General features: G+C 42.4%; 1 protein-coding gene across 12 annotated transcripts in view; it reads left to right on the forward strand.

Annotated features, from left to right (window-relative positions):
• Positions 1-25,749, forward strand: part of MCF2L (MCF.2 cell line derived transforming sequence like) — a 244,660-nt gene that overhangs the window by 83,682 nt on the left and 135,229 nt on the right. The window contains exon 1 of one of the 12 annotated variants that reach the window (XM_083168691.1): positions 1,536-2,352. The exons of 10 other annotated variants lie outside the window; for them this stretch is intronic. In XM_083168691.1, the coding sequence (XP_083024817.1) occupies positions 2,199-2,352 (154 nt within the window). In that variant the 5' untranslated portion in view covers positions 1,536-2,198. Of the gene's footprint in view, positions 1-1,535; positions 2,353-23,160; positions 23,329-25,749 lie in introns of those variants that run through there. One more of the 12 variants, XM_083168701.1, reaches the window with a different exon arrangement.

Consider the following 25,749-nt stretch of genomic DNA (forward strand, 5'->3'; position numbering starts at 1 on the left):
TCATTGTAAAATGCAACAATATAAGTAAACCATGAGGCCCTGTGGTCTATTTCAGTCGTGTAGTATGTTTGTCCACTAGAGGCCAATTGTCAGCTGCTGCAGAACCTCTTATTTTTGTTACCAGCTGAGACTGTAGGTTCTGCAGTGTTGGTAGGAGTATGGGTCATTAGGTCGACCACTACTGGTCAAAAGGCAATATGTCAGCACATGAAAAAGGTTTAGGTGTGTATGGATGGATAGATCTATCGATAGATAGATATAGATATACTGTATATAGAACACTGTTATAATCTAACTCTATGCCCGCTTGGATCTTGTAGTAAGAACAAGTCGATTTAAAAAAAATGAAACCTGAAAACCTCAGGTCTACCATTTTCTTGTCGATATTTTATCAATGTTGACCTAAAGCCTGTCAACTTTTTTTCATGAGCCAACCTATTGCATGTTGACCTAATTACTGTCGAACAATTGACCGGATCCCAGTGATAGAATGGCATGTGTGGGGACTGGAATAGGATCCCCACAGTCGGGATCCCGACAGTCATTAGCCCGATGTCGGGATCCCGACTGGCTGGACTCAGACAGCATGGCGAGCACAACAAAGCCCCTTGCGGGCTCGCCACGCTATTCTATTCTCCCTCTATGGGGGTAATGGACCTCCATGAGGGAGAATAGCCGGTGGCCGTCGGGAATCCGTCTGTCGGTGTTTTAGCAGTCAGGATCCAGACTGTTGGGATCCCGACTGTCGGGACCCTGTCCGGCACCCGCATGTGTGGACCCACACTCAATCCAATTCAAAGAACTCCAGTGCATGTTATATGAAATGTTAATGTAAAGTAAATGGTGTGTTTATGTTACCAGCCATGACATCAGTGCTGAGGAATGCCTCTCCGTAAAGGGCCTTCTGGGTCACCTCAGCCATCTGAGGAGAAGTGTTTCCCTAGCATTTTTAGTACATTTAGAAATCCAGCTCCTTCTCTTGGCAGCAAGCCTGTACATCTGAATTAAATATATGTACATGTATGGTCTGTACAAGTCTCTGTGTATCACAGCTTTATTACATTTTTTTTCTTATCCATTCAACAATAATTAGATTAAGCGTATAGGTTTATAGCGAGCTTTCTTTTTCCACAGTCTACTAATGTGATAAACAGGTCTATTTCTGTAACCCTGTCACCTAGGAAATGGAGTGTTATCTGTAATAGGCTCTGTAGGGATTAGGCAGGTAACTTCAATGAAGATCTGTTAACCAGTTCATTTACCCAGACAGATTATCATCTCTGTGGAGCGCTGTGTCTATCATTGGAGCCCTCGCTGTTCTGGACATGGCTGAACACTGGAAATAGCAGTTATGGCCAAGTGCATAAGAAATGACTTTTCCCCTCTTTTGTCTTTCCTAAAACAATCAGGGCACCAATCGCCCTGTGATGTTTAAGAATGCAGAGAATCATTTCCTCCCTTCCTTTCAGGCGTAGCTGTTATTCTGGAAGTTCCCTGGAATTTACTTTCTTTCCCCTCCTATCTGTGCACAGGACCTCGCTATATACTTCTTGAGGTTTCTTTAACAGCAGCATTTAAATCTTCTGAGGGAAGAGTGTGCCCCTGCTCTCAGACCGTTCTCCCTTTATTGATCTGATCTAGTGATTTGGCAGCAGCACAGTGTGTGTGACCTTTAGTGATAGGAGATGAACAATGGTGTGTACATTTATGTTACAGGCTCTGTAATCTGGCTGTGCTCACTCAGACATCAGACTTCTATACCTGTTTGTTACTTTTGAAACCAAAGAAGGACACCTTGGAACCACAGAGCATCTTAGTCCAGGAAAGAGGACAAACTGTTGAACTATGCAAGTTACATTGGAAATAGAACATTGATGACAACACAGTGAATCGTGCTGATTGTGCTCCACAAGCAGATTTGTTGCTTTTAGAATTTTTAATTTTTGTATCAGCAGCTGGGAATAATGTCTCTTAGATTAAGATAATCGGAAGCATGAAAAATAATTTAAATTTAAATTTTTTTCTCATAGCAAGGAAGAGGTCACTTTTATTCCAAGAGCAAGCATTTACAGTATTTGGGATTCTCTGGTTGCTGCTTTAACGTCACCCTCATTAACCTTTCTATTGGGCCAGGGGTGACAGCGGAGATAAAGCCATTTACTGCACGCTAGCATGACCGTGTAATCCAAGAATCACTTATGTCGTGGCACAGATTACTAAAAGAGAGGAACGAAGGTCATGGTAGACGGTTCTCATCCAGGGTCACTCAAATCCTTCACAATGTATCTGCTACTATGCGACGCTCACATCCCAGGAGAGGCTGGAGGACAAACTCCCATCAAGCATGTTCTGGTGAGCAGAAATATTCAGTGAGCTTGTCCATTACATCAACTGGGCACTATCCAATTTCTGTAGTACTTTTACACTGATCATTACTATCATCATTTGGTTACATAAGTTAAATGTAATGTCAGTGCTTTTGCCACCTTGATAGATCTCCTGGTGAGCATATGTAATACATAAAACAGAACTGTGGGCGTTACAGACATAATGTGTTTGATGTTGACTTTTTTGTAATGTAATTTACACATTTTGTATGCTTAACTAGACTGTTTAAACTCTCAGGGTTTGAAATTTGTCCTAAGTAAAGTTGTTGTATAATTGAAATTGTAGATATGTGCTATTTTAAGAACACCGCCTTCCGTTAATTCAGTATTTCTAGTACAAAACCACAAGATTGCGGCCAGCTTCCTCGTGTTTATAGAATGCTTGCTTCTATATGAATACACAGAATACTTAGCTAAAAATAACCTTTTTTAATCACATCTTAGAAGAGAATCATAGAATATTTCATATACTTTAGATTGACAGCATTGTTTTAATAGAAGTAAAGCCCCATACACACAGAAGCTTGTCATGTGTATGCTAAATATCGTTAACGATGCATGCTCCCGTGCATCAATAGGAACACCCCACCTCCCACAACATTGTTTGTCTGCAACTCAATCTATGTAGTTAGCGAATGCATGCACCGCCACGGACACGGTGATGTCACTGAATGATATCCATAACCGTCATCGAACACGGTGTATGCATGTTTGACTAGCGGAACCGCAGATACGATTAGCGATATCGGCAGTGCAGCTAGTCAGTGTGAATGGGGCTTTACACATTAGAAAAGTTCAGAACGGAAGATGTTTAATCTAGCTCTAGAATCTGGCTATAGACCTCTCATTGGGTTGGTTGGTTTTAATGGGACTTCTGATCAACTAGATATATTTCAATGCGTTTGTTTCATAATTTAATCCAGTATTTGTTCACCTTTGAAAAATAGACTCTGGAGACTTAAAAGATTATGCCAGATGTATTAATAGAAGCTACCTATAATTTCCATTTTCATTGTGGTTCAAAACTTTTAGCTTCTAAATTACAGCGTGTTGTTGAAATTAAAAGTTACATCAATATCAGCATTGATAATAGGATGACATTTGGACAGATGAGACATTAAAGACCAAAGTGAAATTAAATCTTAGTGGGAAATGCCAGAGGATATGAAATAATTGCTGAAACCATCTGTTGATGAGGAAACTGTACCAGAGGAGCTTGATTGAACGATTGTGATTGGTTATCATTTTCATATTCGTTTACATTTACTATAAGTTCTACTAAGTATTTTGCCTCATCACTTATATTAGCAAAGTACTGTATGTCAAGATTTGTATCAAACATCTTGTCATTAACTGAAGACACAACATGTTTGCATAAAATGATAGATTTAATCCGTAAAGCAATTATACTGTGAGAGCAACACCAATTTTGATGGTTCAGGTGTCATTTGATAGTGATCAATGTGCAATAAGGTTGCACAATTTTGAGAAATTGTCAGTTTGTTGTGGAATAATGGGGCAGATGTATTAAGCCTGGCGAAGAGATAAACTGGAGATAAAGCGGAGAAAAGGTAAAAGGAGATAAAGCACCAGCCAATCAGCTGTGTTTGAAAAAAAAACAGTTGGGAGTTGATTGGCTGGTGCTTTATCTCCTACCACTTTTTCTCCACTTTATCTCCAGTTTATCTCTTCGCCAGGTTTAATACATCTGCCCCAATGTGTCAGTTGTGAGTTTCTGCTCATAGAAAGCATTGAATGGGAGGCACAAGCTTTTTTTCCCTTGGCAGCAAAGCCCTTGACGATATTTATTTATACCTTAAAATCAGTTGGTATAATGAATGAATGATTTGATCTGTGGCATGTGAATGGAGTACCTGGCCAAGCTACTTTATGTTCTCTGTCCCAGTGCAAAGTGATCATTTCATTCTTCTCACAAATTATTGTAATACACAGAAACTCAGCATTTGGGCTCATGTATCATGTTTATATTTATGGCGTAGGCCAGTGGTTCCCAAACTTTTTAAAATCACGGTGCCCTAGAGCATCGGAATTGTATCCACAGCACCCCCTAGGCCAAAAGTTTCTTCTTCAGATTTTATTTTTAAAATGAAGTAAATAGTTGTATATGTCAAACATAGGTTTAATTATGTGTGAGGGACAGGATCGGCTTCTGTTTGTCCACAAATATTATTATTGGCAGCCACCAGCAATGGTTTTGCCTTTTACATTGACCATAAATAATTTGAATTGTTCCTGGAACACCAATCCAAGGCACCCCTGCAAGTGTCCCGAGGCACCCCAGGGAGCCATGGCACACAGATTGGGAACCACTGGCGTAGGCTGTTGCTATTCAGTATTTGATTTTATATAGTGATAAGGTGTGTAGGATCTGTAGGCTTTGATTCCCTATAATTGAACATAGTAGATTTGGCATTGTACTCTTGATACTCCTAACTAGCTGCATTCATTACTAAGTGCACCTGCCAGGGCATTCGACTGGATGATGAATGTCTGCATCATAATGTGGGTGGGATGCATTTCTGAATGGGTATCTGGTCCCTGGGTTGATAATGTCTAGGTGGACAGTCATTAGGTTGACCACTATTGGTCGACAGTGACTAGGTTGGCATACCTTAGGTCAACAATGACAGAAGATCGACATGGACATAGTCGACATTCAGTAGGTCAACACAAGTTTTTCGTGTTTTTTTTGTTTAGACCAACTTGGTTCATACTTTACTATCCAAATGGGCATAGAGTGAGAATACAGGAGGTATAGTGTGCCAAGAGCAGCGAGGGGGAGCCAAATCATGGCGAGGGGGAGCGGTACACTTATATGGTGTCCATGTCAGCATCCCGCCTTTTATCTTTAAACGGCACAATTGAATCAAAAAGGCTGGTACCTAGTAGTAGTTTATTTATTTATAAGGCGCCACAAAGTATCTGCAGCGCCGTACATAGCAAACTTAAAAACCGATTACAAGGTAACGTACAGGGTGTGATGATAAAATACAGCATAAATAGGGGTATAGCTGGTAGAACTAAAATCAGCATCAGTTCTGAAGTAGGTGAGGAAATTGTCGAGGAGACTGAAGATGAAGTAGAGGAAGGGAAGAACAGGGCAGGAGCACTGGTGAGGTAAAGAGGTAGGGTGAGTACGTGAGGAAGGAGGGCCCTGCTCATAAGAGATATCAGACTAAAAATAGGTGGGTGGACAAACGAAATGTATTGTATGTATTATTTGCAATTAAGCTATGTAAACACAAGATATTGGTGAGTCTCCAGACAGTGGCATCACTAAGCTGGTGCAGGATGCACTCTGGTATAACCCCTGTGTGTGGCATCAAAGTGCCAGCTCGTGCTCAGTGATGAGAGCTGGGTGCTGCACTGTAACTTTACATGCAGCACAGCACCTGGTCCCAGTCGGTATGAAAGAGCCAGGATGTTCACTCCCCACAGGCAGTCCACACCTCTAGGACCCCCATAGTAATGAAAACTGGAGAATTAGAGCTTGAAGCCACATAATCTTTCACAAACCCACATCCATTTTGGGATGTGTGTATGGTATGTAAGTATTTTTTTTTTTTTAATTTAATATTTTTATTGAAACACTTTAAGTTTGATATACAATCAGCTGACAGGGGGAGAAAAAAAAACATAGATTATAAAGTAAGGTAAGTACACAAAGGAATGAGTGGTCTTAGCGTCAGCAGATACAATTCAAAACGACATTCTAATTCGAGAATATCATGTCCGATGTACAGTTCAGTTTCAAGTAAATACATTGGAAAAAGCATCTGTCATGTCAGGATCTTTTCTTCTTATGCGGCCTATAGGCCAGTTCGGCCCAGGGCTGTCTCCAGAAGTGTGTTGTGGCTAGATTCACTTTGTTAAGCATCCAGAAGCACCGGGTGGTCCCCTGAAATGGTTCTTAGTAGATACCACTGTGTGTCTTTGAGTGAGTTATGGAGTTTAGTTCTAATTTCTAAGGAGAGTATTGCTATATAGCTCTCCCAAGTGTCGGTATGTAAGTATTTTAATTGCCACACCAGGTTTCAGTGACCATTGGATGGAGTGATGTATCATTTATATGCTGGATGTAACAACACTGTATCGGCCATGGAATCATCCTACACCAGGGGTAGCCAACTCCAGTCCTCTAGAGCTACCAACAGTTAACGTTTTCCAGGTCTCCTCACAGAATCACAAGTGAAGTATTTAGCTCCACCTGTGGATCTTTTAAAATGTGTTAGTCAGTAACGAGTGCACCTGTGTACCTGCGAGGTGAGCTGGAAAACGTGAGCTGTTGGTAGCGCTCGAGGACTGGAGTTGGCTACCACTGTTCTACAGTATGCAGCACATCCAATAGGGTGATGCTAACTCCCAATTCAACAGACAATTAATTGGGTGGATTTGAGGGTACACACTATATGATGGTTGCTGCAGATTGCAACATCATTCATTATATAGCAGTGGTTCTCAAACCCGGTCCTCAGGACCCCACACAGTTCATGTTTTACTGGTCACACAACAGGTGCACTCATTACTGATTAACCAATTTTAAAAGATCCACAGGGGGAGCTAATTATTTCACTTGATTCTGTGAGGAGATCTGCAAAACATGCACTGTGTGGGGTCCTCAGGACCGACTTTGAGAACCTGTGTTATAAGTTAGACCGAGCATGAGAAATCCTTTAAGCAACTTTGAACAAGGCATGGTATCAGTGTAACAATTTGTGGATTAGTGCATCAGAACCAGCAGCACTGATGGGATTTTTTATCTCTACATATCATGGTTGTATTACTAATGCCCAACCAATGTCAGTCCTGTTTCAGAAACAACCCAGCTTCTGGGTCGTGTTTCTTGTACTTTGTTCAGTCCGTGCCAAGACAGGTTTACATTTTTGGGGCAAATTTAGATGGCTGTATTTAATAGGGTACAATCCATTAACATTAGTTATTGAACATTGGTAACTAAAATTTTATTTTTATACAGTCCCCAATGAAACATGACAGCGGTTCTCAAACTGTGGGTCCTGACCCCCAAAGTGGGTTACGACCTTCTCAGCATGGGGTCGCGACTCCATGTTGCTGACCATCAGTGTGATGACTTTTCTAATCTCAGCCAGTGATACAAGAAGTCTGAAACATGTGTTGAATTGTCTTTTATTTCAGACTCCTCCCATCATTTTGTGCCCCTACAATGCTGCCATGTATGTGCTGTCTGCTGACTACACATGTGATGATATAACCTTCTGCATCAACTTGCTGGGGTTCCGTAATTATTTTTATTGTCTAATGGGGTCCCAGAGCAAGATAGTTTAAGGACCCCTGAAATATGATATTAATCACATTTTTGTACTGCACGTTTGTTTACACAATATATTTATCATTTACAGCTCTACCAAAATCTGAACATTGTTTCTTGTTAACTTATCCTGGACATTAATAACATGACATTAATAACATGAATAGATGGGGTGCAATAATTTGGTACCTTCACATTCTAAATAAATATTACTTTTTCTTCTTTATGCTGAAGATAGTTCTTAATTGGCTTTATGTTTTTGGTCATTGTGATATGGTGAACAAACCACCTCCTGTTACAGCCACATATTTCAAAATTTGACCTATCCTTCCAGAGCACCTGGTTCTATACCTAAATTCTGATATTTGCATGCATAGTTGAGTCACTTGGCCTTGTTTCCACGTTGAAGGTATGGCGCTTTGAGAGCAATTCTTCCATGAAGACTACTTCTGGCCAGTCTTCTTTGAAAAGTGAATAGGTGTACCTGGGTCCCTGTGTCTTTCATCTGATGCACTAAAGCTGGATACAAACTAGATGATATTGTTTATGAACGATATCATCAACAAATTCCCTTGAACTCCTGGGTGAACGATATAGTGCGTACATGCTAAACAATATCTTTAACGATATTATTCAGTGACTTCACCCGACCCCCACTAAACATGGAGTCATTGATGATATTTTAAACATTGAGTTGCAACGTTTAGATGATATGGGGGGTCATTAGTGATATAGTGCACACACACACACTAAACAATATATCGTTATTGTTCGTACATACCCTCCAACATGTCAGATTCTGTTAGGTACAAAATGATCTGCTCCAGGACTTCCCTCTTAATGTATGATTGCCATCACCTATGTTTAAGATGCTGTTCTTATTAATGAACTTGTTTAACAAAGGTGATGTCAATAATATATTAATAGGGAATTCCTATGGATCTTTTGGTAAATCTTCTGATCTTTCATGCAGCATGTAAGATCAGAAGATTTAGCAAAAGATCTGCGGGAGCGCGCATCCGACCGATATCGGTCGATTTCCGACTGATTATCGGTAAAAAATTGCTATATCGCCCGATTTTTTTTTTTTTTTTTTTTCTGAAATCGGCCAATCTGCCAAAAAATCATTCTAGTGTGTGGGCACCTAAAGGGTGGTCACACCAAAAATTTATTGGATTTAGATTTCTGTGGATTTAGATTAGAAGCTGCCTCATCCATGCCGTTTGCACTTTGAGAGAAAACAGTATTTTGGCACGGGATCACTTTGACTGGACGCACTTTACTTCTTGGAAGCACCTGCACTTTATCTACTGGGGATTCACACATTCAAGCCTACTGCGGTGGTGCCCATCTTGCAGTTGTCAGATTGAGCTAAAATTTTGTATAGATTGATTTATTTTTGTTAATAGGCACAATTAAACTTTTAGAAAGTTAAAAAATAAGGGCCACCCTAATGTGTATATATTTAAAAACTAGCAAATGCTTCGAAAGCTAGTCTGCTACCTTGTGATTGCCACTGTGTTTGTGTATGTGTGAGAGAGAAAGAGATGTAGTTTCACTCTCTGCCAACAGATGGCAGTGCTTTGGAGACTCTCAAACTTACAATAGACATGTATATAGATTATTCTATTTTACCACATTCATGCACATAACTTGAGAGCTCTTTTTTTTAAAAATCTATAATGCCACAGTCAATGGGTTTGATTCCCTGGAATGTAAGCATCTTGAAATGTAATAAAGGACAGCATGACTGACTAACAAAGACCTCTCAAATTAAGTTAATGAATGGTATTCGCGACAGAAGCAGTAGGGGAAGGAGACGGGCAGTCAGGAGATGCCAAGAGGTGAGTAGGTATGTTACAAGTGATGTAATTAAAACATAATTAAGTGCTGCCAACAGCCTACCCTGCAACTCTGTGTGCGGTGCCGACACTATATTCAACTTTGGAACTATGCCAGTGATGGCTAACCTTGACACTCCAGCTGTTGTTGAACTACACATCCCAGCATGCCCTGCATCAGTTTTAGCATGGCCAAATAGTAAAACTGTAGTAGGGCATGCTGGGATGTGTAGTTCAACAAAAGCTGGAGTGTCAAGGTTAGCTATCACTGAACGAAGCATTTCCTGTGTTGTATGTGCACTAAACCAGTGGTCTCCATCCGGTAGCTCGCCTGAGCGAAACTCTTGACCACAGTTGCCCACCTGTGCCCTCCCCTGTGTCCGCTGCCGCCGCCTTCCCCTCCACACTCCTTGCTTCAGAGGAGACAGACGCTGGAGATCATATTTGACCTCTAGCATCTGACAGGAAGCACAGGGCTGCAGCATTACTAGCACTTCCTGGTAACACTGCAGCGCTGTGCTCCCTCTCACACGCTAGGAGTGAAATATGATTTCTAGTGTCTGTCTTGCTATTAACACTTTGGCAACGGGCATTGACCCCTTGGCAACGAATATTGACACCTGGCACTAAACAGGTAATTTACAATTTATTAGAAGCCTTACTGTGGGGGGCATTGTGGTGTGGCATAATGTGTCGGTGTGCGGCATAGTATCAGGGGCATTGGACACATTTTATTAGCTCTCCGGGAGTTTTTTTTTGTCTTTTTTTATTTTTATTTTTGTCTCGAGTAGCCCATTCAATTAAAGTTGGAGACCACTGCACTAGACTATTATAACATGCTATGGAAATAGACAACAGAAGGCACAGGTGAAAATAAATGCCTTTTATATAGAAAATCAGTATATAAATGAAGCATTGTTTTTTTTTTTTTTTGTAGTTGAATACAAATATAATGGGGATCTTAGGTTGTCTGTATTAGTTGATTCCAGTTGATAGGATGAAAGTGTATTGGTTGACAAAACGACTTGGGCACGATTTTGCCCGATTCGAATGAATCGGGCCGTGAAATCGTCCCAAATCGCATATGGAGACATCCCCTCCAACCCGATGCGCGGCCCCGTGCGCATCGGATTGGAGTCGGACGGGCTGCACATAAGATTTACTAAATCTTATGTGCTGCCCGGAGCCGTGCTCCCCCGCAACGGGGGATCTACCAGAGCCGGGCGGAGGGATCAGGCGCAGGGAGCTGGGCAAGATACCGCTGCCATCAGCTGGAGCTGGGGGGGCGGCGCAGAGTACCAGGGAGCCGGGCAGGAGAAGACGCTGCAGCAGCAGCAGCAGAGCACTTCCTATGTGTTTGTATGGGCTTTTTTTTTTGGAAGCCATTCATTGGCTGAGACCTCTCTCAGCCAATCAGCAATTGGCTGAGACCTCTCTCAGCCAATCGCTGATTGGCTGAGAGAGGTCTCAGCCAATCAATGGCTTCCTATAAGTTTGTATGGGCTTTTTCTTTTTTGGAAGTGCTCTGCTGCTCGCTCCATTCGCGCTGCTGCGGCATCGTCTTCTCCTGCCCGGCTCCCTGTTACTCTGCGCCGCCCCCCCCCCCCCGCTCCCTGCCCAGCGGCTTCTTGCCCGGCTCCCTGCGCCCCCGCCCGCTCTCTGGTCGCGGACATATCCCCGCTGCTGTCCCCCGCTCCCATTGTCCCTGCAGCTCTCCGGAGTTGCATGTGATAAATCGCATGCGATTTATCACATGGAAAACTTGGCACATGAAGTTCCATCACATGTGATCCCTCCCGGGGAGCTGCTGGGCCAATCGGGTCCGACTTGTCCTTATGACAAGTCGGACAAATGTAAGGGGGCCTTTACACAAGCAACAGGTTGAAATGGTAATGGTAGACCAGGGGTGGTCAAACCTGTCCTCAAGATCTACCAACGGTGCATGTTTTCCAGGCAACCTGTGGATCTAAAGTAGGAATGAATGCAGCAGGTTTGAAAATGTGACAATTAGTAATGACTACAGCAGTGCACCAGCTAGGTAATCTGGAAAACGTGGACCGTTGGTAGATCTCGAGGACCGGTTTGGCCACCCCTGTGGTAGACACATGAAAATGTCGACATGAGTTTTTCATGGAGAGCGAAGGCGCTCCACTAATCAGGGGTCCATGTTGATATATGTCATAGATGCCCAAAAATAAACTTTCCTGTATTGACTATTTCCATGTCGACCTGCTGGTGTCATCCTTTTATCCATGTTGATCTTTTTCATGTGTTGACCTTTTGCCTGTCGACCAATGATGTCTACCTATTGAGTGTCGATCTAGAGATCCACACTGGTATAGGTTCCGTCTTTTTTTTTTTTTTTTTTTTTAAGTATTTTTCTCTTTTTAAACTCATGATTTAAACACCAGACCAGTACAAAATCGAATCACATTTGACATACAGTACAGTACTCATTTCTCAGATTTTCACATTTAGAAATAGAAAAACTAACCATTAACAAAAGCATGTATGGGGAAACGGGGGAAAAAACGAGGAAGGGGTGGGGGTGGTTTGACAGCATTTCTGAAAATATGTATTTTTCTGATGTTTTATGATTCCCTCTTTCTGTACAGTTATCCTTTTGTTGAATTACCTTCTAATGAGATGAGTGCAACCTGATCAGCCAAACTGTTCTAGATTTTAAAGAACTTCATGTAGCATTTAGGTGCATTGGTAGACGTTCTTTCACTTTATATTTGACAGCTGACCAAGATATGGTTTAGAGTCTTGTCTAGCAGGTTTTGGACTGTGCTCTGCGACTGATTGACTAGTAGTACTGTAGGAGCTTTCCGGCACTGCTCTGCTGCAGCGCTGATGCTTCAGTAGCTGTTCTCAGCACACACCTAGCATAAGTAAATAATAGAGGGGTGTGAGAGGCAGGTTACAGGATAATTATAGTAAGATACAAAGTTGCTGGAGCAAAAAGTAAATGAAGGAAGACAGATGGTTTGTACTGTAATGTTTGAAGTCCAAATTTCACATGACCATGTGTGTGTTATTGGTATAGTAAGCACTGTGAGGGACAGCAGGCACAAAATGCAGATTCTTCCTCGGCTTAGCATGTCACAGGAGAGATCATGGATCATGTAAAGATCACAGCTGAAGAAATGGAAAAGTATCATTGGCTCTCTGAGATGTGTTTGAAAATGGATTATGCTGTGCAAAGTAAGTACAAGAGAGAACAGGATATGTGGCGTTATTTTTACCTGTTATCATATTTCTGATATCGCAGCTTATGGATCTGCAATGGACATAATGTTTTTATGTTTTGACACTTGGAAAGTCCATTAGCTTATTATTTTCTATAGAAATCTCACATGCAGTGCTCCCTTGTTATAGAACTACCGACAGTGTTTGTTTTATGCGTGTAGTAAGTGTGCATTAGAATTAATACTTTCTTTGCCCAATGCTAAACTTTGCATTGGTATAATGCCAGGCTTGGCTTTGTGCTCACAGGATAAAGGAAGTGTTGTACTTACTGTAACTCTCCTTGTATGAACTAATTTGGGGGGGGGTAAAAATCAGGTAAAAAAAAAATGCAAGCTTGTTGTGGATTTAATTTTGCTTGCCTGAGGTGGGCAAGCAACATGGTAAGGGGGACATAATTAGCCTTGTTGGTAATTGGATACCGACTTATAATATGACTAAAGGGTACAAGGAAATCTATGCTATCTAAAACAAGGTTATAAATTGTTTAAAAATTTCCAGTGCTTGGAAGTAAAATCTTACTGTCAATTTTGTTGCAGTTTTGAGATTTAAATGCAATCAATTGTATTATTGATGGCAGGACTGTATATCTGGCACATTATTACTCCCTTTTGATACTGTGTAATGGTGTGTACACACGGGTACAATCAGCATGAAATTTTGACTACGGTATATAGTCAAAATCGTATGCAGATCGTACAGGTTTTTACCTTGCGCGCTCCCGTGGCAGCACAAATCGAAACCCAGATAGACAGGGCAGCCATGACTATATAGTGCAAATCGAATGTAGATAGCATGAATTGTATGTAAATAGTACAGAGTTAGCAAAGATTGTATAGCACTCGAATCTGGGAATCTCACCGTGTGTACGATTTGTGCTGCCACGGGAACGGGAATTTCAGAAGAAGGAATTATTGTGTACTTTATGTCACATATAGAAAGTGATGTGTTGGCATCAATCCGTGAATAGGTCTCCACTGCAAAGTTCCTGCAAATAGACGGATGTAGAACAGGTTTTTTTTTTTTCATTTACAAATATCCCAACATGGTCAAATGTGAAAGCTAGACTGTACTTCTGCTTTGTACTCACATATATCTAGAGATACAGTATTAGATATACTGTACAATGTAATAAGAAGTGAGTGAAGGTGTCAAATATAAAATAATAGCATGTATCTTGAAAGCTTTGCTAGTGTTTGTGTAAATGCATTTATCGTTGTCCAAATGAAAGCGGTAACGTGTAACCCCGTGCCACATATGTTTCTGTTATACACATGAAAGTCTTTATTACAGCATGTACTTACTGAGGAACATGCTACTGTCATTGTATGAGCCTCCATTTTTGTATGTGACTTTTACATCATTTTCTGCAACACTTTTATCTAATGGCCAAATCTATCCGGAATCTATAAATATGGGGATTTTGCATGACCAATGTGCAGTCCTTTTGCTTGAAGCTGTATTTGGGGGTTTGGTCTCCTGCTTGTGTGCATGACTGGGGCATTTGTCACAACTATACACCTTCTCTTATCTGCTTATCTTTCTTGTTGGTTGGCTAGCTCTGATCTCTAAATGACATGTCTGTGTGCTGTGTGGGAGTTGGAGGAAATTGCTTGTTCTACTACTTTTTACTTATTTACTTTGAAATAAAAAAATCTGACGCCCAGCTACATATGTTTTTATTTCCTCATCGTTACATATTTGCTTGTAGCTCCGGCCAAAGTACAATTTTGCATCAAATTATAACATTGAAACTTAACCATGACATTTAGGGGCCTATTTATTAGGCTCCCCCCTATAAAGGTATGTAGAAACTAATGTTTCTACAAGCATTAAGTCGACAATGGGAAGGTGGACATGAGTTTTTCATGTTTATTTCATGTCCATGTCGAAGTAAGTCAACATGCACAACGTATCAGTGTACCGCGTTACATCGTATGGCTCGGTGCACTCGGCACACTATTCTATTCTCCCTCCACACCCTAGTGGATGGTAGGATATGAAATGCTGCCTGTTTTGAAATAAATAATTGAAAAACTCATGTTGACCTTTTGACTGTTGACCTTCCTATTGTCGACCTAATGCTTGTGTCAACCTTCTGACACGATCGACCTATTTCATGTGTCAACATAAGCCGTGGCAACTTTGATTGACCTAATATACAGTATGTTGACCTTCATACTGTTGACCTAGCGACTGTATCCCGTGTGATATGACCCCCCTAAGTACTAAACCCTGAAAAGCAAAGCTGGGTACATATTTATACAATTGTCGGCCTGTTCTTTCGATCTGGGACGAACGGCCGTTCGATTATATAGGTGTGTACGCTGACACGATTCCTGCTGTACGATCAATAAGCGGGCAAAAACAGTCTTGTCCGTCCATACTCGGTCGGTCGAAGGTTCAGTGCTGTTTAATATTCATCTGACCGGACGGGCCCATATCGGAACAAAAGTGCAGTGTGTACGCACGGTCGATCGATATTGCGATTATACTCCCAAAGCTGGAATGCTGCATGATCTCTCCTACAGCATAGCATGTAAACAAGACGCGCACCCCATCTTTATAGTGGTTTGCCGTATGTCTGTCCCTAGTCACCCCACCGGCTGTCAACATGTAGATGGCCAGCTACACCGTTCTTGAAAGCGGTTTGCATGACTTAATTTTTTACGTGGCACTACAAGTACCTGTGCAGCAGGGGTGTTAACCATCATGCAATGACAATTGATAGACTGTGTACGGTGGTACAATCTTTTTCTTGCGATTGTTTGGATGGGAGTAGATTGAACATCGCAAGTAAAATTGTATAGGTGTATATGCGCGTATCGGCTGGTGTTTGTGGACGGTCGATCGCGTGTATGGTCGATCGAATGCTCGAAAGAAAACAGGGATTGTATAGATGTGTACCCAGCTTTAGTTTACACCTATGGAGGGTAGCCAGTCCTCCTTCCCCAGCATCTGTCATGAACTGGTTCCAATTCTGGACACTGACACTTTGCATATGCACAGTGTCAGATTCCTCTGCAGGACTCTCACAATTGAGAAACACTCCTCCAAAATGCTAGGGATAACACTTGCAAGGACATCGGTTATCATTAGCGCTGTATCTGTGCGTTTCCTGAATTACATACAGGGGAAATTATCATTAAGAAATTTAAATATCTGCTGCAAAACTGAATATTTATCATCACAACAATGGCGCGATTATTAATATATATGCCCCTTAATGTTTTATTTATTATCTTTACTTGATATTTAAAGGTTTTAGCCCTGTTTTAGTAATGGTGTTCTAATCCGGCACAATGATGGCAACTACTGAAACAATTACTGCAAACATTAGTTAAAAGGTGATTCTTGAGCAAATTAATTACTAGCTAAGCCCGCTTGAAGCTAAAGCTTCGAAAGCGAGTCTGCTACCTTGTGATTGCCTCTGTGTTTCTGTATGTGTGATTGCCTCTGTGTTTCTGTATGTGTGATTGCCTCTGTGTTTCTGTATGTGTGATTGCCTCTGTGTTTCTGTATGTGTGAAAGAGATGTAGTTTCACTCATTGCCAGTAGATGGCAGTGTCTGGGTTACACACAGACACTTGATAGATAGATAGATAGATAGATAGATAGATAGATAGATAAAGTAAATCTGTGTCCAGCCTTATCAGTAGTATGCATAATATAATTATCTCTAAAATAAAGCAAGAATTATGAAAAAGGCATTTTACTTCAAGCTCCCTTTATTTCACACAGAATCCCCATACACTACATGTACTTATGTAACATTAATAGTTTTGGGGATAGTCTAGACAAGTGGCCCCTGTGTACCAAAGGCAACATGCCATTAATGCCTTCACTTCAACTGTTAAAATATAATTTTAATATCTCTTCAAGTGAACATTGTCTGCTGTAGATATTTGTGGTCCTTTGTATGCACTGAGAAATATTTATTGTAAAGTTCCCACACACTGTGCGATAGGCACCGTATGTATTGTACTAGATCGCATTGCATGCGCTTTGAACGCGATGCAATACAATCTAGTACAACAAGTATGTGCTGTTCGCGGTAGCGTGCATCGCACCCATTAAATGGTACCCTGTATAGGCACCTTAAGTGAAGATAAAACAATCTTACAACAAGCATCATTGTTAATATCAGATTAGCCCTACTGAATACACACAACCAGCAGACAGCCACAACAGAGATAATGAGAGATCATTAGCATTTCCATCGGCCTCTACTTATGTTCTAGTAGTTTTAACCTGTGTGAGTACACAGTACATTACCTCTGTACTGAATTACAAAAAACACAACACCAAGCCCAAAATAAAACAAATCCAAAACAAGCCACTAAAAAAATGGTACTTATATGTTAGTTGGGCGCCCACTATAGTTAGTACGCTCGTACCCCCACTATCCATGTCGGCGTGGAGTTTATTTTATATAGTGTGGCTGTGGCGAGCGTGGTGAGCCCTGCGAGGTTGTGCGAAAAACTAAGCAAATAGCTTAGTGGGTGCCCAACTAACATATAAGTACCAAAAAAACTATAAGCCCAAAAACAAGCAACCCTCCAAAAGAATAAGCAACTCCCGAAAAAAACAAGCCCAAATCCGCTTGTTATAAGCTGACTTGGCAACTATGGGTAAGAGAAACAGGAGGAAGAAGGTAGGGAAGGATGATAAGATAAACTGGGGGTGGCTGGCCATCAGGAAGTACAGCGATACCTGCTGAGTAGCTTATACCCCTTTTACACCGCCGAAAAATCCGGGTCAGCGGCGGGTCAGACCCGGATCTTCGGCGGTGTAAATCCCTAACGCTGTGTCCCTTTACACAGGACTTCTACCCAGGTCCTGACCTGGGTAGAACACGGCTAGGACCTGGGTAGAGGGCGGTGTAAATGGGAACGCCGGGTCGGATGACCCGGCTCCCATTTACATGAATGGGGAACGTCCAACCTGGGGACCGCAGCGTCCGCAGGTTGGACGGGTTGTCAGCCTGACAGTCACTGACAGCCGGCGCTGCTGTCTGCTATACCCTGCAGACAGCAGCAGCGGGGGAGGGAGGTGAACGGATGCCTGTGTGCGGCATCCATTCACCTCCTGTGCGACGGCGGGGGGAGTGTGCGCGGGGACTGGGGGCAGCCTAGCAGCTTACCTTAGTGCTGGGCTGCCCCCAGCAGCGTTCCGGTCCGGCGGCGGCGCGTGGCGGTGATTGGCGCATGGAGATGACATCGCACTGTCATCTCCAAGCTCCGGGGGGGGGGTGGGCGCGGGTGCGAGTTGGGCTGTCCGCCCGGTGTAAATGGCACTAAACGCTGGGTCGCACCCGGCTTGAACCTGGGTCTAAAAAAGCCGGGTGCGACCCGGCGTTTTTGTGTAAAAGGGGTATTAGTTAGCCCAGGCAAGCTACAGTCGGACCGGCTGAGAGGGTATATAGCAGAATATGTTGTAAGCCGAGCTGATGTAGTTTGCTACTAATACTACTGTAAATAGAGTGTAATAATTTATGTGAAGCTACTTTCTAAATACATCACCTAGAGCAACAGAGAGCTGTACTTCTAAAGTTTACAGACTTTTAGTGCCTCTGGCAGTGAAGTAACTTTAGAAGAAGCATTCTAGGAGGAAGAGCATTTTGGATAAACAAATGATTTGCCATGGGCTAGGTCCATGCTAGAATATAAAGTCACTTCACCTCTGCCGAACTGGAAGTGCCGGCAGCAGTAAGTAGAACATCAGCTAAGTTTCAGAATATTTGAGGTTTATTTGCATTAGTAAATACAAGCATCGGTGACTCCAGTATGTGTATTAATCTAATCTGATCATTTCATTTTTTTGTTTTGTTTTGTTTTTGGACAGGCAGCCTAGTTTTTTTCTATGGTTAAGATTGTATTGGGTATCGTCATTGTCAACCACGTTTGTTGCCTTTTGTAGATCAGATGCAGCCTAATGTGTTCCTGGGAATTTCAGTTCTTATATAGGGCAATCTCTTTTGTGAAATTGATGTATACATTTAGAAAGCACCAATATCTGCAAATTGGCTCAGCGTTAGCAATGTATCCCCAGAAATCAAGAACTATAAAGGTGAATATTACTGGAAACATTTTGGAATGGCCAAAATACCTTTACCTGTGAGCTGTCATTGCAGTTACAGCATCTGTCATCCTCATAGCAGCACTGGAGAGCCAGTCAGTCAAGTGAAGCATACATTTTTCCACTTCGTGTTAATGCCTTGTGGGAAGATTAACCCATGTGTGGCCAAGTGCAGCATAAAATAGTCTGCATTACTTGTGCTTCAGTTGGAGTATGAAGAGGAAGCCTGCTTTGAGTTGGGCACAGACTACACACTAGCACAGATGACACAGAGGAGGAAAGGAGCAATGTGCCTATAACCGCCTCCAATCACTGCACAATGTATGCAGGCAATCTTCATTCACATCATTAAGTTAGCAGAACAATGGTTGGGTACACTGGACAGGTATAATTACTAAATGATCCAAACCAGATCTCAGCAGTTTTTAGGCTGTGAACAATTATCATTCATGTTCTTACACTGAAAAACAGCTGTTAAACCCAGTCATCTGTTATGACTGTATTTTAAAAACATGGCCAGCTTTACCCAGGGAACCCAAATGGCAATCTAGTTGTTTCAGTCTGCTGGTAATCTCTGTGTATTGAGGCTAAAATAATAACCAATAGCAGATTAAAATCTGATTTGGATCAGGATTTTCAAAAACTCAGTGGATGCTGTAAGGTCAGTTTGTTCTGTGAAGTGCTTATGGTGGTATTCAATCACATGGTATCATTGATCCCTGGTTATTGTTTTGCCAGGGGCTATTCAATTAATCCTGCATGAGCTGCAGTTTATCAGGGTTTAATGGTCACCTGCCCTTTTTAAGCCCCGCCCACCGCCGTGTAATGGCTTGAAAATGGCGTTGCACGGCGGTGGGTGTGGCTAAAACGACACGCGTGCTCCGCCCCCACCCCTTTTCACTCCCAACAGGCCCCCCCCCCCCCCCCTGAGCTGGCTGCCCTCTCCCGGAAAGAGTCTATGGCGATGAAAATATGTATTTCACTGAATGTAATTTTAGATTGTGACTAATTCGGCTAGCCCCCGTAAATTAAATAGGAGAAATGTAAGAAAAATCTTTTCCGCATCTGATGTTTTTGCAGGGCTAATTTAGTACCAGCCTAAAGATGACCATACACTCCTGCAATGTATCGCAACAGTGTATGGCCATCGGACCCCACATTAGCTGCCCAGGTAGGTCCAACCTCCATATCCCATTCCATGAGCACAGGACAGTGCATTGGATCGATTGCCAATTTGGCCCAAATCAGACTAGTGTATTGTGGGCCTTTGGTGTAGTATGGAAAGATCTGGCAGTGAGGGAGTATAAGCTATGAAGAGGCAATCAGAGATATGCAGGAAGAACTTGATGAGACAGCAGGGAGCTATGCAGGGAGGGCTGTTGGAAAAGCTAGGGCCACTTGATTGCATTTCCCCCTTGGGTTAAAAGTTGCCAGTTTGTGTGTGTGTCTGATCATGGACACATGTAATTGCACATGTTCTGTGGTTGGTCTTAATGTAACTCAAATATGTCCCAGTTATTATAGCAAAAAACTGAAACAAAACATATATAATAGTCCAGTGAAGACCGGCACTCAGTACTCTCCTAGATGCAAGTGACTGAGTCGGTGCCTTCTGCACAGAGGATGGACATCATAGAAAATAAGTAGCGGCATCCAAATATCAGTTAATGATCCATTGTATTTAGACGACATATACAGTAAAGTCAACATGTTAGATCCAGCCAGCTCTTTTGTTAACATACTCATTAGGTATAGTAACTTACCTTACTATACCTGATGCTTATGTCTTGACAAAAGAGCCAGTCGGCCGGCTCTGAAACATCGACTTTCCTATACATGTAGTCTAAATATATTTGATCATTGACTGATATCTGGAGTGCTGCTGCTGCTTCTTTTCATTGAGAATATATATATAAAAAAAAATATATATATATATACATATATATATATATATATATGTGTATACAGTGTGCACATACATACAGTATATATAGTGGCCATCCTAGCACTCCATCAGAAGTATTTGGGTATTGTGCATACCCATATACAGTAAAGTAAAGCATAAAGCCGCACTCACTAGTATTTAATAGTTTAATTGCAGTTGAGTCAAAATGTTATTTATTCCATCCTTCATGTTTTAGGTGTCTACTGCCATCAAGGATAAACATTCATTGCATAATTACAAGCTTTTGTATCCTTAGCATTCCCCCTAGGTCAGTGGTTCCCAAACTGTGTGCCGTGGCTCCCTGGGGTGCCTCGGGACACTTGCAGGGGTGCCTCGGGTTGGTCGTCCAGGACCAATTCAAATTCTTTATGATCAATTATTTCTGGACAAAACCAGTGCTGGTGGCTGCCAATCATAATATGTGGACAATCAGAACCAAATCCTGCCCTTACCACATAACTGAACCTAAGAAGCACATATAAACACCATCTACTTTTTATGATATATATTTTTTGGGGCCTAGGGGTGCCTTGGAAAAATTCTGATACTCTAGGATGCCGTGATTAGAAAAAGATTGGGAACCCCTGCCCTAGGTGCTTGTATTAGATGCACCTTTTGTGGGTGCGTGGGGGTGTCTGTTTTGTGATGACAACATTTACTCAATGGGGTTCTTCTTATTCCCTCAGTCCTCTGTGCTACCGATGTTGTGCGCCTGCGTTTCTGTGCATGTGCAGACGTAGGGTGCGCTGGGCTGCCCCATTACCAAATGGGAATGCCCAGCATTACATGGGCATTCCCATGAGGCGGGTGCGGGGGGCTGGCAGCTGACATCACCGATGTCAGCTGCCCTTCCATATCCGACACAGCGTCCACGCATATGGAAGTGACTTGGAAGTCACTTTTATATGCGTGTACCTTCCACAATTTCTGATGGTCGGCGACCATCGAAAGATGTGGGAGGTAGCTTGCGGCATACGAATGGATGTTTATGCTAAACATCCATTCGCAGCCTGTGCGGCCGAACCTGCGTTGTGAGGGGGGAGGGCAGGCGTTCATTCGCCGGGCAGGGTTTGGTGGATTCGCAAGGCTGCGAATCAACCAGAATACCCCACCCCCATGTGCTCTACTATCTAATGCAGTGGTTCCCAAACTTTTTTGAATCATGGCACCCTAGAGCATCAAAATTGTTTTCAAGGCACCCTAAGCCAAATGTTTCTTATTGAGAAAATTAGAAAAAAAAAAATTATTTTATATTAAGTACATTGTGTGTATATGTATATACAGTTATGTGTTGAGGGACAGGATTTGCTCCTGTTTGTCCACATATATTATGATTGGCAGCCACCACCACTAGCTTTACCTGTTACATTGACCATTAATAATATGAATTGATCCTGGTCCACCAACCCAAGGCTCCCCTGCAAGTGTCCTGAGGCACCCCAGGGAGCCTAAGCACACAGTTTAGGAACCACTGATCTAATGTAATCATTGCAGCAGTCAATAATTACTGTATTAGGACACCTAGGCAATGGCACAGCGTGATGCTGACTAGACTGTAATGTTATCTACATGGGTTTATATCACACGTTCTGTAATGGTGTAATTCTGTAAGTTTAATGTCCACTGTCCAGTGTTTTGAACTTGAACTACATCCCCTCCGGGGTCTGTTTCATCACGTTATCTTGAGATTGTGATGGTGATTGGTGGGGGGCTGAGGCTAGCTCCCTTCTGCTTCTAGTGCTCAGCCAGCTGCCAGGCCCGCCCCGCTTCCATACACACAGATGAGGCAGGCGCTGTACGTAATTACACTGTAGTGCTGATGCCGGGCGCCATGTTCTTGGAGCCCCGAACACCATTTATTCCTGACTTTAGCTCTAGTTAGACTAGTGAGTGACTCAAGTCGGTACTTAGGAGTGTGTTTGCTGCGGATACATCTGTATTGTACACTGCACTGCGCACTGCTTATACTATACATAGCAAAACAAATGGGCAGTTATTTCCCGAGCTGCCTTCATTTACGTGCAACACTGTATCCTAATCTAACTGTTACAAAGGAAACAGGGGTACGTACATCAGGTCACTGTGATACATGATGTGACTGCTGTACGTGATGATGACGTGTCTTTACACTGCACGGTCGGGTAACAGGATGTGCATGACTGCATGTGCAGAGTGTAGTTTACATGCAGTGTGATACTGTGTCTGACCCTGTGTGTGACCCTTTGTATGCTCTGCTCTCTACATTGTGAATGACATGGTCTGTAGGACAGCCCAGAATCATGTGCTATGTTCTACACCCCACAGGGACTTCTTCCACCCTCGTGATCCCATAGATAGCAGCCTGTTGCAATAAGACTTAATTTCCCAGTGTCCATTCTCCGATGGAAGGGACAGGCCGGCTGGCAGTACATTCTGCACAGATTAACAGTGTGATGCATGCCATCATTCCTATCATTTATGTAGGTGGGATATCAGTTCTAATGGAGGATAACGGGGGAGTCTAATATGCATGCAGTGCAGGTAAGGCAGTAGCATACATCAGATTTGCACACTGGCACTGAACGTGTTAATGTTATGTTCTATCAGCAGTCCTAGGTGAATAGCTATTTTCCTCACCTGGCATTGTGCACATATGATGTCATGTTTTGCATGAACACACTTTCCAATACTCATTTGTTATCCCTGGGAACCTGGAGAGCAAGCTGTTTAGCATAGAGCAGCCCTATGCTGCCAGAGGTCTGCCTAACCTGCCCTCAATACAACAAATGCATTGCCTGTGCAGGGACAAAAGCTCTTGGCCTCATTGTAAAGGGCATAGAAAACATGTACACTGTTTGATTTACCTCAGTGCAAGAACAGTATTTGTTACAGTTTTCTGTTTTGTATACATTGTATGTCTAATCCCCATCTATTATTTTATTGGCTATTACATCTGCTGTTTAATATTTTTGGTTTGTTCTGTTTTTATTTTTTGCTTAATGCATATAGATTACTTTTTATTCTTCACGGGCAGGATTTCGTTGGCAGAAAAATTTATAAAGCGTAAAAAAAAGCAAAATTTGTTTTCTACTTTTTTTTTTTTACGGGCAAATTACTTTATATTTAATTTATTTGAGGTTGTTGCTGTCCAGTTCTTTTTGGTAATGTGATAAAATTCTGTGCTAATAAGGAATACTACTTAGGTGTAGTGGAGTAAAAAGATTTGTTTGCTTAAAAAAAAAATTCACACTGGTTACCTGTACACACAGATTTGTTAATGTTTTCTTTAGGATTTGGAATCATCCTGCTATTAATGATTTACAGTTTGCATGACATACTTTTGTCATGCAAACCTATTCACATGAAATATGATGTAGAGAAAAGAAATGCTTTAGTATACATAAAGCAAGTCCTCTTGTTACATATGCCACAGTGTAACCTCTGAGGAGCTATGTGATTGACTGGCTCAGACTGGTAACAAGTCCCTGGGTTGACCACTATCGGTTGACATACCATAGGTCGACACAAGCTTAATGTCGTGGGGTTTTTTTTAGACCGACTATATTCCTACTTTATTTTCCAAGTGGGCACAGAGGGAGAATATTGTAGTGTGCCAAGCCCAGCAATGCACCATTCCCAAAGCATGGCGAGTGAAGCGGTACAATTATAGTGTCCATGTTGACATGTCAGCATAGACACCAAAAAAATGAAAACTTGTGTCGACCATGTATATGTTGACCTTAAGCTTGTGCTGACCTTCGGTCATTGTCCACCTAGGGTAGGTTGACCATTCTTAGGTGCTGGTCTGATCACTGTTATCCAATAGTGGTCAACCAAGTAATTGTTGACCCATTATTTCAGAACCCTCAGAATAAGGGGGTATTTATCAAAGCTTGGAGAGGGAGATAATATTGTAGGAGATAAAGTTCTGACCAATCTGCTTCTAATTTACATGTTACAGGCTGTATTGAAAAAATGTCAAGAGCTGATTGGTTGGTCCTTCCTCTCCTTTCACAATTTTATCACTTGGCAAGCTTTGATTGGTACTTGTGTACTAGCACGGCGCCCACGATAATTAGTCGCCCGATTTTATTATCGCATGCCATACACCCAATGGCATGCAATGCGATTTTGACCCATATACGATATTAAATTGTATAAGCACCCTAATGGGTGCTTACAATACTTAAATGCACCCCCACGCCACCCCCCAAGTATAAACGTGAACCTGAAGCGCAGCGAGCCCACGAGGGGCGGCGGTACGCGTCCTATGACCTTTTCATACCCCCACTATCCACGTCGGCGTGGAGTTGATTTTATAAAGTGTGGCGAGCAGACGCGGATACCGGTGAAGCCCGCAAGGGGACGCGGATACCTGTGAAGGTATCCGCGTGCGCTCGCCGCGCTTCGGGTTCACGTTTATACTTGGGGGGTGGCGTGGGGGTGCATTTAAGCATTGTAAGCACCCATTAGGGTGCTTATACAATTTATAATCGCATCCCATCACATTGTATGCCATATACAATGGCATACAATTTTAAAATTGTATGCCATTGTAGAACATCGGCCGATATTGCGTCGCATCGCATGCGATATGGTCTGCGATGCGATGGGCGCCGTGCTAGTACACAAGTACCCTTTGATTAATAACCCCCTAAGAGATAAGATTTCACTAAGGATTGGCATCCCTAACAAAAAAAAAACACCCACACCCCCAAAAATGAGCCACCCTGCACATTTACTTACATAGGCGGGATGTTGGTGGGGGTGCCCAACGGTAGTGGGCGGACAGGTGTGGTGGTGCGGCTGGTCCCTCTGCTCAGAGCCGCACGGCAGGGTCAGGAACAGCACCAGAGAGGATGCTCAGACGCTACCCGGCATTTGACTATGTATGTGCAGTCTAATCCCGGAATTAGAAACTACAATCCTGGGTTCGGAAGCTACAATCCTGGGATTAAAATC

This window comes from Crinia signifera, chromosome 2 (assembly GCF_055691185.1).
Source record: "Crinia signifera chromosome 2, ASM5569118v1, whole genome shotgun sequence".
Classification (NCBI taxonomy): Eukaryota; Metazoa; Chordata; class Amphibia; order Anura; family Myobatrachidae; genus Crinia; species Crinia signifera.